At 41.5% G+C, this 17525-nt stretch overlaps 2 protein-coding genes across 7 annotated transcripts in view; one reads left to right on the top strand and one right to left on the bottom strand.

The window, feature by feature from the left end:
- Window positions 1-17525, top strand: part of ARMH4 (armadillo like helical domain containing 4) — a 151181-nt gene that overhangs the window by 45079 nt on the left and 88577 nt on the right. For all 6 annotated transcript variants that reach the window (XM_054448103.2, XM_054448105.2, XM_063651647.1 and 3 more), the window contains one exon: window positions 10504-10761. In XM_054448103.2, the coding sequence (XP_054304078.1) occupies window positions 10504-10761 (258 nt within the window). The remainder of the gene's footprint in view (window positions 1-10503; window positions 10762-17525) is intronic.
- Window positions 5912-6516, bottom strand: PCGF3 (polycomb group ring finger 3). Its single transcript, XM_063652115.1, is given in 2 exon segments — window positions 5912-6237; window positions 6240-6516. Coding segments are annotated over 2 exon segments (597 nt in total). The 5' UTR covers window positions 6511-6516.

Genomic DNA, 17525 nt, shown 5'->3' with positions numbered 1-17525 from the left:
TTTTCACATAGGCTATTTTTTTTTTTTTTTTTTTTTGAGACGGAGTCTTGCTTGGTCGCCCAGGCTGGAGTGCAATGGCGTGATCTCAGCTCACTGCAACCTCTGCCTACCGGGTTCAAGTGGTTCTCCTGCATCAGCCTCCCAAGTAGCTGGGACTAAGGGCGTGCACCACTACACCCGGCTAAATTTTGTATTTTTAATAGAGGCAGTTTTTCACCATGTTAGCCCGGATGGTCTCGATCTCCTGACCTCATGATTCACTTGCCTTGGCCTCCCAAAGTGCTGGGATTACAGCCGTGAGCCACTGCACCCGGCCTCTAATTTGTTTACCTTAGATTTAATTTTAAACTTAGTAAAGGGAAGAAAAAGCCACTAAAAGAGAAATTTGACATGTAAAACTCATGAATAAATAGGCAAAAGATGATGATTCAAACTAATGATTGCTATTCCAAAAAGGCAGAAGATACAAGTGAGACCCTATTCTCCTTGAAAGTCAAGATTATACAGCAGATATTGGGGAACAGGTGTTCCTGCTCTGGTTCTTCCTGCCATCATTGTTGGGATGACACATTCTCAACCAAGGTTTTTTCTATCTTTGATGCATTAGTAACAGCCTGGAAGTGCTAGCTACTTCTGTATCTTCTGGAGATCTAAAAAAGTCGAAGCTGTGATAAAAATGTGGTTAGAGAAACTGAGCACCTTTGGTGGGAACTGCCTATTAAATGACACATATTTGTAGTGGGGTCAGATTACTAAAATTACTCAGGGTCATAGGGCAAAATTTCTCCCATATATTTTATTGATTTTGTTGAGAGTTAACCCATGGCTGTGGTCCTGAACAAAATGAAGACTCTCGATTTTGGTAACCCTAGACAGAAATATTTGCAATGAATAAAGAAAACAGGTCTGATCTAGAGAGGCAAAAATTCTGGTTTTGCACAAGCTCATTTAAGCCTCTGCTGTGATATTTGAGCATCCAAGGCAGTTTTTTTTTCACCTACCAAGTAGCCTGTAAGTAAAACAAAACTTATAAAGCTTGTTCCCTGTTAGCTAACAATGTAAGTTTGGAGAATAAAGCCTGAAAAGCTGTTTGAGTCACTTGGAAGAAAAGCCCCATGTAAGTACAAAGTATTGTCGTGGGCTTTGAACAGCTGTTAAGAGATTGTCAGAGATCTGCCAGACAGATAAAGTTGGCTTAGAGAGGGTACCGTGTAGACACATTTTGTCTGCCTGTCACTTGCAACAGGACATTTCTCTATTTGAGCTGTGGACACACTATTTAATATCACTAAGCATCTCTTGGCCATGTGGCACTGTTCTCTGACACTTCTGTTTAACGTTTCTTAGTTTTATTCTTAACTGTTTCAGTTCACCTCAAGCACAGCAGTCAGAAATTGAACCATGTCCCAGTCCCTCTTGCATGCTGAACCATCTAACTGTCTGAACACCTAAGTTAGGGTTTTGGCTGACAACTCATCCAGGTTTTTCACTATTGTTAAGTGTTGGAATTCTTGACAGTGGACATGCTGGCAGGAGCATCAGATTAATCCCGAATGACTTGATCTCGGTAAGGATGCTATGGAAAAATCCATTAGCTCCATGGCAAGGAGCCCGTTGTTCCTGTCTGTGCATGCTGGACTCAGTGGGACATGTCTTCTAAGGAGATGCTGGTTCAACAAGAGTGAAAAGGGAATTTTTCATAATGTGGATTATGTGTTTGGGAGTGGGAACAGTACAGTTTGTTGGGAGGATTTTGACTGTCAAGAGAGATGGTTACTTAGAAACCATTCTTCCTGCCCCTTTGCTGCTAGGGCTGCTGTTAGTGTTTGTGGTTATGACGTAATCAGTGCCACGTCAACTTGTGAAAAAGAAGTGTCAGTTATGAGGATGAACTTTCCAATTCTAGGTAACATGACTAGAAGGAACTTTTCAGGCTGAGCTCTCTGAATCTTCCTTTCCTGGATTGCAATGTTTTTAGAGATTGTCAGAACAAATATAACTTTACATCTTTGAGCATTATCACCGGTTATTGACATAGGACATGTTTCTACTATGCATAGTAAACCAAGATCAATTATTTCCTTTTTTCTTTCTTTCTTTTTTTTTTTTTTTTTTTTTTTTTGAGATGGAGTCTTACTCTGTCGCCCAGGCCGGAGTGCAGTGGCGTGATCTCGGCTGACTGCAACCTCTGCCTCCTGGGTTCAGGCGATTCTCTTGCCTCAGCTTCTCGAGTAGCTGGGATTACAGGCATGTGCCACCATGCCTGGCTAATTTTTGTATTTTTAGTAGAGACAGGGTTTTACCATGTTGGCTAGGATGGTCTCAATCTCCTGACCTCATAGTGATCCACCTGCCTTGGCCTCCCGAAGTGTTGGGATTACAGGCATGAGCCACCATGCCCGGCCCAATTGTTTCCTTTTAGAGGTTCAGTTTTCTTTCTCTATGCTGTCTTTATTTGGAATAATTGTATGTACGTGTCTTTTACCTTGACCCCATTCTTATTTGCGGTTCAGATGAATGAAAATAAAATTTGGGGTTTATTTAAACAAAATTGCAAAACTCAGGCATTACCCTCAAACCTTTAAATATAACTTGGTAGTGTTATTTGATTGAGTTCTTTAATTTTAGTTCTTGGGCCAGGGATCTTGTTATTTTTGGCATAGTTTTATTTGCTGAATGTTTATGGCATATCATTGTTCTTTGTGTTCAGAGATGTTCATGACATCATTATTTATTTTGGGTGTAACTAATTGAAAGACTGGCTGAAATACAGATGACTTTCTCTTCAGTTTTTATGAATAGAAGAACTCTGGTTTGTTTTACAGCTGTTGGTCTTACATGTTGACTTTGTGGTTGCAAGAGTATTCAGAGGAATGTGTTACTGATTGTTTAAGTGTTACTCTGTGATTCTTTAGATCTGGGTTTAAAAAAACCACATCTATCTCATTGTTTATACATTTATTCATGTATTCATTCATTCAAAAAATACTTATCGGGCGCCGTTGATTGCCAAGTACTCACTAGTCATTGGTGATATACCAGGGGACAAGACCGTCTTTCCTTTATTTGATAGTTTTCTACATTTCTGGTTCAAGTTACTATAACATACATTATTTTGCTAATTTGAAGAAAGGTGATAATATCTTTTTTTGTTACTGATCTGTAATAGTAGGTTCTATTGGTAATTGAAGCAGAGAGTATAGGTGATATACAACTAAAAATGTTTAATGGCTGTAAAATAATTGTAGGCTCCTAAAAAGAACATTTTCTGGCAGAAAAAGATTATGAGAGAATAAGGTAGGCTAAAAGAGAAACCTCATTCTAATAAGGCTGACTTCCTCCTATCTTCTCCACACAGTTACCAAAACTTTCTTTTTCTATGACTGTCTTCTCAGGCTAGCTCTATGATTTGGTAAATATTAAAAGGACAAATAGTAAATCTTATGAGTTGCTTAGTGGTGAAGGGTGAAGCTAGTAGTACGAGGAGAAAGCTTTCCTCTTGTATCCCACATGTAAATGAGGGACCTTTCTTACTTTCCCATAATATAAATTGTATACTATTCAATAAGAAGCTTCTAGAGAGAGTACTCCTTGGTTTTATTGTCTGACTCAGAAGAAGGCATCTCCTGTTAGACATTTCAGGGCAGAGAGAAGGAGAAGGAAGTCTCTACCAACATGAGTGAGTGTGGGAGAGTTTATGAGACATGTTGACCTTAGCAGTGTCCTCCAAATCACATTATAAACGTAGCAGCCTTCTTGTTGGGCTAGGCTTGCTTACCTGCAACCCTCTCTTTGGGATAGATAATAGGATGGAGTAAAGTGACTTTTGAGGTTCCTTTCATTTTTTATAATTCTATACTTTAAAGAGAAGAGATTGGCTGAAGATGTTGAGGACCAAGTTGTCTTTGGTGGATGCTAGTGGTCAGAGAACAGTGATCCTAGGTGATCAGGATTATATAGTCACAATTGTTTTATCAATACAAACCTCTTAGGTTTGTGGGGAGCAAAGGACGCTAAAATTAATTTTATAATGCTTCAAAAATAAATAAATTGGGTCAGACACAGTGGCTCACAGCTGTAATCCAGTACTTTGGGAAGCTGAGGTGGGAGGATCACTTGAACCCAGGAGGTTGAGGCTGTAGTGAGCCATGTGCACATTACTGCACTCCAGCCTGGGTGACAGAGCAAGACTACATCTCAAAAAAAAAAAAATAGTGCTCTTTTTAGACAGTTCCTATTTATAGGAGGAAGGTACACAAAGTTTTTAAATAGAGTTTTTTTTTGGGGGGGCAGGGGTTGGTTTTATGAATAATAGAAATTTATTTCCTCATCGATCTGGAGGCTGAGAGGTCCAAGACCAAGGTACCAGCATCTGGCAAGGGTCTTCTTGCTGCATCCTCATGTGGTGGAAGAGCAGAAGAGCATGAGCCCACTCCCATAGCTGTTTTTGTAAGGGCACCAATCTATTAATTTCCAAACATGAATTTTGGAGGATGCAAGCAGACCATAGCAGGGAGGATTCTTCCTGCCTCTTCCAGCTTCTAGTGGCTCAAGTACTCCTCAGCTTGTGGCTTTATCACTCCAGTGTCTGCCTCCCTCTCCATATGACTTTCTCTTTGTCTCTGTGTCTGTATCTCAAGTCTTTCTCTGCCTTATTCTATTTTTTTTTTGAGATGGAGTTTTGGTCTTGTTGCCCAGGCTGGAGTGCAATGGTGCGATCTCGGCTCACTGCAACCTCCACCTCCCGGGTTCAAGCGATTTTCCTGTGTCAGCCTCCCGTGTAGCTGGGATTACAGGCATGCATCACCACGCCCAGCTAATTTTGTATTTTTAGTACAGAGTAGGTTTCTCCACATTGGTCAGGCTGGTCTTGAGCTCCTGACCTCAGGTGATCCGCCTGCCTTGGCCTCCCAAAGTGCTGGGATTACAGGTGTGAGCCACCATGCCCGACCTCTGCCTTACTCTTATAAGGACTTTTGTCATTGTACTTAAGGTCCACCAAGATAATCCAAGACTATTTCATCTCAAGATCTTTAACTTACTTGTAACTGCAAAGATTCTTTTACCAAGCGAGGTCCCATTTGCAGGTTCTAGGGGCCCAGATGTGGGTTTATCTCTTTGGGGCCACTGTTCCACCCTCTGCTGTCTCCAAAACACATCTCAAGTCTGTCTACTTTTCCACCGTCACTGCACCACCATGGTTCTTCTCTCCTGGGACTCCTGCCATCAGCCTCTCTTGCTTTCCTTTCTCTACCCCATAACTCATTTCCACACAGCCTGAGGGATATTTTAAAACCCTGCCCCAAACCATGTATCCCTGCCCAAGGCCCTCCAGTGCCTTCTCTTACCTGTGCAGAGCTGGTCTCCTGCTGAGAATTTACATCTTCACACAAAACGTTACCACCTTGAGGTGAGCTCCCAGTGATTTTGAGCTCATGTGCTCATGCCACTCTTCCACCACCCAGCCCAGCAGGCCACCAAGTTTCATTTTATTCTCAGCATTTATCACAACTTGAAAGCATTCTCTCTCTCTCTCTCTCTCCTTCATTCACCCATCCCTCCTTCAACCCACCTACCTACCCATCCATTTGTGAAATTAAAGAACAGACTTCTTCTTTGTGAGGAATATCTTTAACGTATTTTAAAACAGTTTCATCACCTGCCCTCCTCTCCACACCCTCTCCCCCATTTTCTCTTCTATTATTGGTGGGTTCTTCATGTCCATGGGCTCTGGGCTTTTCACAATCCTCACCGCTGTTTCCTATCATGCTACCTGGCAGGGCAGGCAAAACAAATTGAGATTTTTTTTTCTGGTTAAAATCTCCAAACAAAGTTGTAAAAAAAAAAAAAAAGCCCAAAGAATTTTAGAAGTGTCATTTTTATATAAGAAATGACTTGCTAGAGTTTCTATTTATGGATTGACTATTACCTCATTGAAGGACAAAAGGTTAAGATTTTTGGCACTGAACTTCTTTAGATGTCAGACCATTGCTTGGGCTATGCAGCAGATGCATTTCCTTTTCAGTCCCCACAACTTGCTGCTGTTGCTTTCCTGCTCATCACTTCTGTGAAAATCATTGTCCTTTTCCTTCTTCTCTTTTTTGGTCTCTTTGTTTGAACTGTCTTCTGCTTTCATTTCACCATTCTGATGGAAATCTAAGTGTTGTTTTGTGGAACAAGTCTCCCCCTTGATGTCTCCAGGCACTTCCATGCCCAATTTGTGACAGAATTCTCTGTTTTCATTTCTGCTTCTTGGAGACCTGATACCAATTTGTAAACAGTGTCATGTATGGTGCTGTCATGACCGATGTACTGCAGTGAGTGGGTGTGACGCATCACAGTCCTACATGCAGGGCAGGTGTTGTTCTCTTTCAAATACTTTACCAAGCAACCCCTACAGAATGTGTGCAGACACTTGGTCACCCTGGTTGCATCAATGAGGTGCCCACTACACAGGCGGCCGGTGATGTGGGCCTTAGTGTCCCACAGCTTAATCCTTCTGGTCAACATCTTTGGCTTTTCCTCTGGATGTCTGTCTGCTTGTTTTTCTTTCTGCCTTAGCATGGAGGCCCCACGTCATCACTCTGACTCACCGATTCTGCCTCACTCTGCACTCTGGTTCACTTCTGGCCCTTACTGTTTTTCAATTTTCTAGCACAGAAACAGTCACTTTTGAGGGATGCCCAGGAGTCCCTGCTACATTGTGAAGCTGTGGTCTTGGTCTTGGGGGTACAGGCAGGGGCACTCCAGGAGAAGGAAGGGGTGCCACTCCTTTCAGATCCACCCCCAAGAGGAGGAGAAAACACCTGTCAAGAATCTAAAATAAAGACATGGAAGTCCCCAGATAGTTTTAATGGTTCCTGATAGTTTTCCTAATAATCTAAATTTCCATCATTTTTCCTCTATCCAGCCTCCTTTTCAACTTCTCTTTAATTAGAGTCCCTGGTCCATCTTTATAATTACTCCTTCACACACAATCAATACCCTTTCTTACCCTCTCTCTATCCCTCACACTCTCCACTGAGCTCTTTTGGTAAAACTTGCTGCTGGTTAAATCTCTGTGCCTACTCACCTCTCCACCCATGCCTGCACCCAAGCAGCTGAATGTGGCTTGAGAAAAACTCACAACCATCTTAACAGGTCTCACTTTAGATATATGATGTCACATCTGAAGTGGGCCTAGAGAGCTGCCTGGCAGTCCTGCCCCATTTCTCTGAGAATGTACTCGCCCACTCTCCAAGACGAATATTTCACGCTTTTTCCTCTTGCCTCAAACCACCAACATTTCTCTTTTCCTTTCCAGTTTTTTTATTTGACTGAGAATAAAAGAAATATAAAGATCCCCTACCCACCAAATCTACCCACCTTCCTGCACCGTGCCTCTTTCTCTGCCTTCCCTTTTTCCTACCGTTGCAGGGGAGAATGTATCCAAACCAGCCTGTGCACTGGACCCTGTCTTCTTTTAGTCATTATGAAGAAGCCAATCTGTCCACTGTGCACCAGGCTTAGTTTTAAGTACCTTATAAATTAACTAATGAAATCCTTACAACAGCCTTGTGAGGTAGGAATAATATGAGTTTTACAGATGAGGGGGTTGAGGCACAGCAAAATTCAGCAACGTGTGCAAAAATCACACAGCCATAATAAATTTGTGTGGCTTCAGAGTCTATGCATGCAGCCACTATAATACCGTGTCTCCCAGGATATTCTCCCGCAGCTGCTTCTGTCTTTCCTGCCTCATTGATTGCCCCTTTCGATGAGATCTGACCCATTAACTTACAAGCAGGTTCTGTTTTCTATATTCTATTTTAAGACCCTACCCTTGACCCTGTGTCTGTCTCCACCTGCACCCTGTTTTCTCTGTTCTCCTTTTAGCCAAATTTCTGGTAAGAATTTTGTTTTTGTTTGCTGTGTCTTCTTTTCTAATCTTTTTTTGAACCACTCCAACCTGGCCTTTGTCCATGTCATTCCTCAGAAACAACTTTTGTCAAGGTCACCTGTGTCCTCCTAATGTCCAAGCCAGAGGGACACCCTCAGTCTCTTACTCAGACCCTTGGAGATGCTTTCTTCATTTGCCTTCCTTGACACCACACACTTCTTGGATTTTCTCCCACCCCGGTGGTTACTCCTGTTTCCTGTGTGGATCTTCCTCTGCTGGTCACCCTCTAAGTGGTGGCTTTGCCCGGGAATGTGGTCTGGACCATTTCCTTTTCTGTCTATACTCACCTTCTTGATAATCTCAGCCAGTCTCAAGGCTTTGAATATTATTAATAAATTGACAATTCCCAAACTTTTATCTCTAGCTTTGAAACTTCCCTAGACGTCCAACATTTCTTTGGATGCCATAGGCCATCACACAGTTACTGTATCTCAAATGCAAATTCTTGCTTTGACTCTTTATCTTTTAGATCCCATTTTCAGTCATGTGGCATCTTCCTCCTGCATCTCACACTGTAATTATCAGCAGGGTTCTACCTTCAAATTACATCCCAGATCTGACTACCTCTCTCCTCTTTCCAGATTGTACCCTAGTCCAAAGCACCATAATCTATTCCTGGTTTTTAAATGGACTCCTTATTAGCCTTCTTTCTTCATCTCTTGCTTTGATGCAGCCTGTTCTCCACCCTGTTGCTAGGTTCATTCTTTAAAAATATAAGTCAGTACTACCTGTTCTCAAAAAACCTATTGAAATAAACAAAAGACTTAAAAAAAAAAATCGTCAGATCTGGCCCCTGCCTACTTCTTCCTACCTCATTTCCTGTATTTGCCCCGTCCCTCCCAGCCCAGGCTTCTTTGCCATTCTTTGAACACAGCAAGGCCACACCTGCCTCAAGGATTAGGTCCTTGCCATTTCCTCCACTGGGAATGCTCTTCCTGTAGATGTTGACCTAAATTAAACAAGATAATTCATTATTTTGGTATGGCCTCTGTTCAAACTTTACCTTGTCAGAAAAGCTTTCTTTAATCACCCTTTCTAAAATAGCTGTGCCTGGCGTTTTCTATCTTCTTGCCAGTTTTAATGAGAGTGTAGAGTCACCTGTCTATTGGTATATCTGTTTGTTTGCTGTGAGTCTCCCTGAGGGGCATATGGGCTCCATGAAGGCAGAGACATTTTTGCTGTATCCCTAGTGTCTGCAACAGCACCCTTTGGGGGGTTGATAAATATTTGTTGAATTTTTAGAATAGTGACAGGTATTAATCCTACAAAGTTAAAGGATATATAAGAATAAAAAAAGATTAAAGGTGATTTTTTTTAAAGTTAAAAAGCCCCTAAATGATAGAGGAAAGGTAGTATGTGTGGAGAAAGTTGTGTAGAAGCAGAAAAGGAGAGTCTCAGAATTCTTGGGTGGCTCCAGTTGTTCTTCCTCCCTTCTTTTCTCCACCATAGGAGGAGAATTACCTGTTGCAGTAACTGCTGTGCCGAGAGTCAAGGGGAGAGACCAAAGGGAAGGCCTTCTGTGAACTTTGTGGGCACTTACCAGGGACTGCAGGGGTACATCCATGGTGAGGATGGGGCCTTGAAGTATTGCTAGGAAATTAACATTGGTGAAACAAAATGAAATTGGGAATCATATGTTCCTTACACCCACTCCACTTGAAGCATTGAAAATGACAACTTGTGGTGAAGTGCCATGGCTCACACCTATAATACTAGCATTGTGGGAGGCCGAGGGAGGAGGATTGCTTGAGCCCAGGAGTTTGAGACTGTGGTGAACCATGATCACGCCACTGCACTCCAGCCTGGGTGACAGAGCAAGACTCCATCTCAAAAAAAAAAAAATAATAAAATAAAATAAATAATAAAAAAAAAATCAAGAAAACGACGAATTGTGAATGTTAACTCTTACAATGAAGATAATGGTAATTTTTAATGTGTTGCCTTTCTGACCACTCCTGGTGAGTATCCCATTTCCCAATTCCTTTAGAGTTGGGTTGAGAATGTTGATGCAATTATTTCCAGTTTCTTGGATTACTCTTCCTTAGAGAGAACAAGATCCAAGAGTGAATTAATGTGCTCCTCACTTACCATTGTTGTGATGTGGATGAATAGAAAAAGCCATGCCAAAATAATGAATTGTCTCCTTTAACATTCATTATAAAGCTATAAAGGGATGGGAACAGCTTCTTTTGAGTTCTGTTAGTATTTCACAGTGTGCTAACTGATAAACTTTTAATGATCTCCAGAAAACAGCAAGGGGATGTTTACTACCCTTGTAAATATAAATGACTTTAATAACAAATCATATTACTTGAACTTTGACTCCCGGTAAGCATGATACTTGATACTTATCTGACATAACTATGGTTTTGAAAGTTTAAACTCTAGGACATATGGTGGGTGTGTAATCCTGCAAAGTTCACATTGTCTGACTTTGGCTATAAAGATGTGTTTCAAAAGGCCAAACAATTATTTTGTAGTATTTGGATCATTTCCAAGGATTCATTTGTTTCAGCATAAACTCATTATATGTTTATTCTTCCCTTTGATTTCTTTTTGCCTAGAGGGAGAAGAAGATGAGGATGAAGAGGACGAAGAAGATGAAGATGAAGAAGAGGAAAATGAGGAAGAAGATGAGGAAGATAAAGATGCAGATTCACTGGATGAGGGCTTGGATGGTGACGCTGAGCTGCCAGGTTTTACCCTCCCTGGTATCACGTCCCAGGAACCAGGCTTAGAGGAGGGAAACATGGACCTGTTGGAGGGAGCTACCTACCAGGTGCCAGATGCCCTCGAGTGGGAACAGCAGAATCAAGGCCTGGGTAAGAGTCATGTGTATTTCTCTTTTCCTCCCTTCTCCCCTCCTTTTATATTTCTAAGATGACAGCCTTCTTTCATTGCCATCTATTGTAAAGAAAAATGGGTTTTCTATGTTTATGGGTGGTTTCTACATTTATGGGTGGCTAAGAATATAAGTATAAACTCATCAAAGAAATAACTGATAATTAAAAATTAAAAATTATCACTTATTTCTTCGATGAGTTTATATTTATGCCCTTAAGTAGCCAGGCTCCAAATAGTCTCCAGCTGCCTATTATGAGCACAGTTGCCTGATGTTTGGAAGAAATTCAGTTTTTCCTTCCCAGTTGGGAGACAGTTGTAGGCTTTAGGAGGATATCTGCACAGGGAGGAGATATGTGTAACCAGGATGCTGGACAAGCAGCACCAGGGGACAGAGTCGAAGAACAAATGCATTTTTTGTTCCACTCTGTCCTTTGGGAATTTGTTCCCTAGGGGAAGTTCTTCCCCTGCTTGTAGGTGAGCAGTTGGGCAGTCCCGTGATTTTTCTGTTCAGTCTTGTGGCTGCATTACCTTGTCAAACATGATTTCATTTCAGCAGCTAGGGTGGCCAGACCACTCCATGCTCACTCTCTCTTATTCATGGCCCGTGCTTGTGGTGAGAGACTTGGAGGATGCAGGCCGCTCCTCAGCTCGGCACTTCCTTCCACATCGACAGGAAAGCTCCCCAGTCTGTCCTTCTCCTCTTGTCAGGGGAGACACTATTAAGCTCTCAGTGACTCCTTGAGGCCCTATTCCCTTGACCTGAGGTGAATTAATCTCTTCTGCAAGGAAACTCTTCTCTAAAATGCTCCTAGTCTTTAACAGCTAGGCCCATTGATTCCTTCAATGTGGCAGATGTTAGGTTTAAGAGTCAGAAAAACTGGTACAAATACTAGTTTTGGGGATATGTCATTGAAAACTTGTAAGTTGGTCTGGGCCTTTGCTCTGGATGTAATTCTGGGAGTTGCACTCTATAGATTGGCATACAGGTTGTAGTTGACATGTAGCTGGGATTTCCTGTGGAATATGCTACAGGAAGGAGAGAAGATAATAAGAGATGGGCTTCCAGTGGACAGACATTTCTTGAATTACTTTCTGGCCAAATTCAACATGCATTGGGCAATGATTACTTTAAAAACATGTCACATGAAACTGGTAAAAACTTATAAGGGTATCAAAACATTATAATATCAAAATACTGTAACACAAACACAAAATAAGATGATCTCTGGTCTGTGAACAAGTGAATGAATATTTATTCTGAAATGCTTCTGTTCTACATGAACAGGTTTGAAATGAATGAAATAAGATACAAAATACAAAGATAATTTATACCGAACAGGTTAAAAGCAGACAAAAATCTACACATAAAGTAACTCCTCAGGTTGTGCACAGCTTTATAGTATGGAAGTATCATGTACAGTTAAACAGCTTTTCAATATGGATGGGATGGATATTCAGACGCTCTAGTACTTTACTGGAGAAAGGAGCAAGGGAGACAGGGTTGCCTTAGCACAGAATTAGGAACATCATATGGCATCTACCCTGGATTGTGATCAAAGAAATGAAGTTTCACCACTTATGAAGTGGACTTGCCATCTATGAGTAATTATAAGTAATTAGAGGGTCTTAGAAAACTATAAGGAGGCTCTGAATCAAGGCTAAAATGATCATTTGGGCTGTGGTATTATCATGCTCCTCAATGCAAATTTACCACTGAATAGGAGTCAGGTTTTTAAGGAATCAGCTTTACTGAGGTATATATTATATACAATAAATTGCACCCACTGAAAGCATACGATTTGATGAGTTTTGAGAGTTGTATACACCCATGCAACCCCCATCACAATCACGCCACAGAGCATTTCCATCATCCCACCACCAGTGATTCCTCATGCCCTTTTGCAGTCCATCCCTCCCTCAGCCCCCAACCTCAGGTAACCATTGGCCTTTGGTCACTATAGATTAGTTTGCATTTTCTAGAATTTTGTACAAATGACATCATATGGTGTATACCATTTTGTGTCTGGCTTAGATCACTTAGCATAAAGATTTTGAGATTCAACTATGTTGTATGTATCAGTAGTTTGTTCCTTGTTATATATAACATACACACATGTACACACATGCACACACCCACACACGCATCCACACACATATATATAGCTGACTAGTGTTCAATTGTATGGATATACCATGTTTTGCTCATCTAGTCACCTGTTGATGAACACCTGAGTTGTTCCCTGTTTTGGCTAATAGCAGTTAAATTTTAAGGCTTGTCAGGCTTGAGGCTTAGGACAAAAAGCTCTGTTGTCTTCCTGTCCTGACTCCTGATTTCAGTCCCCTTGCACAGCTAAAGTTCTTTTTTTTTTTTTTTTGAGAAAGAGTCTCACTCTGTCGCCCAGACTGGAGTGCAGTGGGGTGATCTCGACTCACTGCAAACTCTGCCTCCCGGGTTCAAACAATTCTCCTGCCTCAGCCTCCCGAGCAGCTGGGACTACAGGTACCCGCTACCATGCCCAGCTAATTTTTGTATTTTTAGTAGAGACGGGGTTTCACCATATTGGCCAGGCTGGTCTCAAACTCCTGACCTTAGGTGATCTGCCCACCGTGGCCTCCCAAAGTGCTGGGGTTACAGGCATGACCCACCGCGCCCAGCCACAGCTTAAGTTTCTTAAATTAGTGATACCAGTTTAGTAATTTTTTATGCTTTTAAAAATGACTTCTCCAGATCCTGAGTTTTTAAAAATATATCAGACTTTTTCTTATTATTTACTATTTCTCTAGGTGTCTCTTACTTTTTGCTGTTGCTTCTTTTTCTAATAAATTCATTTTGTCAACATGTTTTCAGCATTGTGGGTTTCCTGGGAACCAAAGCAAGGAACAAATATTTCAAACTGTTCTTCTCACTGTGAGAAGATTGTGTTTGAGGAGTGTCTGGGTCTAGAATTTTATTAGCCCACCAACCTTTTCTCGGAAGGACAGGAATATCTCCTAGTAATTCAAAACCAATAACAACTTCTGGATCAATATTAAATGGTACAGTTTACTAGATACTCTCAGGTCAGGTAAAATAGTAGAAACTCTTTCCTTCTTTGTGATGGATTTTGTGGTAGGTGGAATAATGGCTCCCCGAAGTTGTCCATGTCCTAACATCTGGAACCTGTGAATAAATTACCCTACATGGAAAAAGAGACTTTACTGATTTGATTAAATTAAAGATCTTTAGGCTGGGCACAGTGGCTCACACCTATAATCCCAGTGCTTTAAGAGGCTGAGGCAGGAGGATTGTTTGAGGCCAGGAGTTTGAGGACAGCCTGGGGAACATAGCAAGACCCCATCTCTACAAAAACTGCAAAAAGTTAGCTGAGGGTGGTGTGTGCCTGTAGTCCCAGCTACTCAGGAGGCTGAGGTGGGAGGATCACTTAGGCCAGGTGTATTATTAGTTTGTTATCATGCTGCTATGAAGAGATACCTGAGACTGGGTAATTTATAAAGGAAAGAGGTTTAATTGACTCACAGTTCTGCAGGGCTGGGGAGGCCTCAGGAAACTTACAATCACGGCAGAAGGGGAAGCAAACATGTCCTTCTTCACGTGGTAGCAGGGAGGAAAATTGCAGTGGGAGAAAAGCACCCTATAAAATCATCAAATCTTGTGAGAACTCACTCACTACTGTGAGAACAGCATGGGGAAACTGCCCCCATGATCGAAGCACCTCCCACGAAGTCCGTCCCAGGACACATTTGGATTATGGGAACTACAGTTCAAGATGAGATTTGGGTTGGGGCACAGCCAAACCATATCACCAGGAGTTTAAGGCTGGAATAAGCCATGATTATGCCACTGTATTCCAGCCTGGGTGACAGAGTAAGACTCTGTCTAAAAAAAAAAACCCAAAAAGTTAAGGATCTTTAAATTGGAATGGGTAGGTTATCCTGGATTATTGGGTGGGCTCATTATAATTAAACGGTTCTTATAAGAGGGAAGTAGGAGGTTCAGAGTCAGAGAAAAACATGTGATGATGGGAGCAGAGGTCGGAGTGATGTAGCCATTAGCCAAGGAATGCTGTCAGCCTCTAGAAGCTGGAAAAGGCAAGGAAACTGATTCTCCTTCAAGGCCTCTGGAAGGAATGCAGCCCTGCCAATATCCTGGTTTTAGCTCAGTGAGACCTGTTTCAGACTTTTGACCTCCAGAACTGCAAGGTAATAAATTTGTGTTATCTGAAGTTTGTGGTAATTTGTTAGAGCAGCCATAGGGAATGGATTCAGATTTCAATAGGTATTTAAGGAGCAGCAGCATTTTGCAGCATTTTGAAAGCAGAGCCTCATGGCAGCTATGCTCAGAGTATAAACATTGTAAAATTACGTATACTTTTTCCTGTAATGAATCAATAAAAATGCAAACACTGAGATCCTTTGAAAAGTAATTCTATTTAATATGATAACACTTTAATTGGCTGTCCTCTTCATTCCTATTTTTAAATGGGGTTGTTTTATTTATAGGTTATCACCTCCATTTTTACAATATGAATGGTATTCCAAAGCAAATGCTAAAACCCATATAAATTTTAAAAAATGAACAGATTGAGGTGGGTAGTGAACTAAAAATAATGCAAACTCTTGGAATAGATTATAGTCTCATTTCCTGTGAAGTGCCAAGAGCAGGAACATAGATGACTTTCTAAGGCAAAGCAGTAGATTCAGGCCTCAAATTCTCTGTACTTCTGTTTTCTGCACTGTTACATATGCATTGCCTCTGAAGCTTTAGAGGGAGAGAACTTAGTTTCTTCATCTTGCTGCAGGGAATTGTGACTGTGGAGTGAACTGTGTGTTGTTGGGATAGAGAGCATCAGGAGTGAAAGTTCCATGTTTTGATGGAGGTGTATTGACTGATGGGTCAAACGCTAGTTGCATATAGGAAGCTCTGTATTCACATATGCAGAATTAATTTCTTCTCTCATCTAACAGGTTCATTTTCACATTTATTAACAAGAACCTGTACAGAGAGCAGACACTGTGACCCACACCACTTCTTATCCTGTTGCTATAATAAATCACACAATTATCCTCTTTAAAGTATAAAAATCAGTATGACCAAAGATGAATCAACCTATCCATTTTAATGTTTATTTCCAATGTAATTAATACCTGGTGATTCATTTCTTTATTCTTGCTATATTTGTTAGAATGCCTTCAGTTATAGATTATAGAAATCCTAACTCAAATTGGTTTATAGAATGAAGAAATACATTTTTTTCCCTCAAAACAAGAAGTCCAGAAATGAAGCTCCTGGGTCTATTGATGCAGAACCCCAGTTGTCAGCAGTGACACAAGTGTTTTCCATTTTGCTCTACTACTATCCTTGGTGTGTTGACTTGGCTCTCAGGCTGGCTTCCTTTTAGTTGCAATGGCTGCAACAATTTCAGGTTTCACAGAAAAGACGTTGTTCAGAGAAGGAAGGCAACTGTCTTTTCACTGTGCTGCTTTCTTTCCTTTTTTTTTTTTTTTTTTTTTTGAGACGGAGTCTTACTTTGTCGCCCAGGCTGGAGTGCAGTGGCGTGATCTTGGCTCACTACAACCTCCACCTCCTGGGTTCAAGTGAGTCTCCCACCTCAGCCTCCCCAGTAGCTGAGATAACAGGCATGCACCATGCCTGTAATTTTTGTATTTTTAGTAGAGATGGGGTTTCGCCATGTTGGCCAGGCTGATCTCGAACTCCTGACCTCAAGTGATCTGCCTGCCTCGGTCTCCCAAAGTGCTGGGATTACAGGCATGAGCTACTGTGCCTGGCCCACTGTGCTTCTTTCTTTCTTTTCTTTTTCTTTTTTTTTTTTGAGACAGGTTCTCACTCTGTCTCCCAGGCTGGAGTGCAGTGGTGTGATCTCAGCTCATTGCAACCTCCACCTCTCGGGTTCAAGCGATTCTCCTGCCTCAGCAGCCTGAGTGGCTGGGATTACAGGCACACACCACCACAGCCCAGCTAATTTTTGTATTTTTAGTAGAGATGGGGTTTTACCATATTGGCTAGGCTGGTCTTGCACTCCTGACCTCAAGTGATCAGTCTGCCTTGGCCTCCTAAAGTACTGAGATTACAGGGGTGAGCCACTGTGCCTGGCCACTGTACTTCTTTCTTAAGAGAGAGGCAGCCTTTCAAGAATCCCCCAGTAGACTATATCATGCCCCTGCTTGGCTGAGATTAGGTCACATGCCCATTTCTGAACAATCGTTGGCAAGGGGAATGTGATCACGTGATGGGTGGAATGGACGGAGCCAGAGGGCAGTTACCACGTGTGTCACTCATGGTTTCTGTGTTGTTCTGTTTTCTTCTCTTGTCGGTGATACACATCTATGTCTCTTCTATCCTCTAAGAATCCCATGATCAATCTTGTTAAATTATTATCTTTATTTGGTTTGAGTTCATGAGTTCTGGACGAGAGCTTGAGGGTGGCATTGTTCCATCTCAAGAAGAGACCATTTTTGGCTACTTTAGAATTTGATTGATGTTCCAGGTGGATAAAGCTATCGGTTTGTTAATGGAGAATTATTATAGCTCTCTTTACTTTTTTCAGAAGTCTACATCTAACATTGGAATGGACACTTGATTGAGGAAGTGGTAAATTTTTCTCTGGAAATCCTTAACAAACATGATGCTCAATTAATGGTCTAGGGATGTTTGTGTAAAACAGAGGAATGGAGGGGAGCACTCATGTATCTATCTTTTAACCAGATACTCATTGAGCACCTA

Source organism: Pongo pygmaeus, chromosome 15 (genome assembly GCF_028885625.2).
Source record: "Pongo pygmaeus isolate AG05252 chromosome 15, NHGRI_mPonPyg2-v2.0_pri, whole genome shotgun sequence".
NCBI classification, from domain to species: domain Eukaryota; kingdom Metazoa; phylum Chordata; class Mammalia; order Primates; family Hominidae; genus Pongo; species Pongo pygmaeus.
Note: the sequence above shows the minus strand (reverse complement) of the source record. Positions and strands in the feature narration are given on the sequence as shown.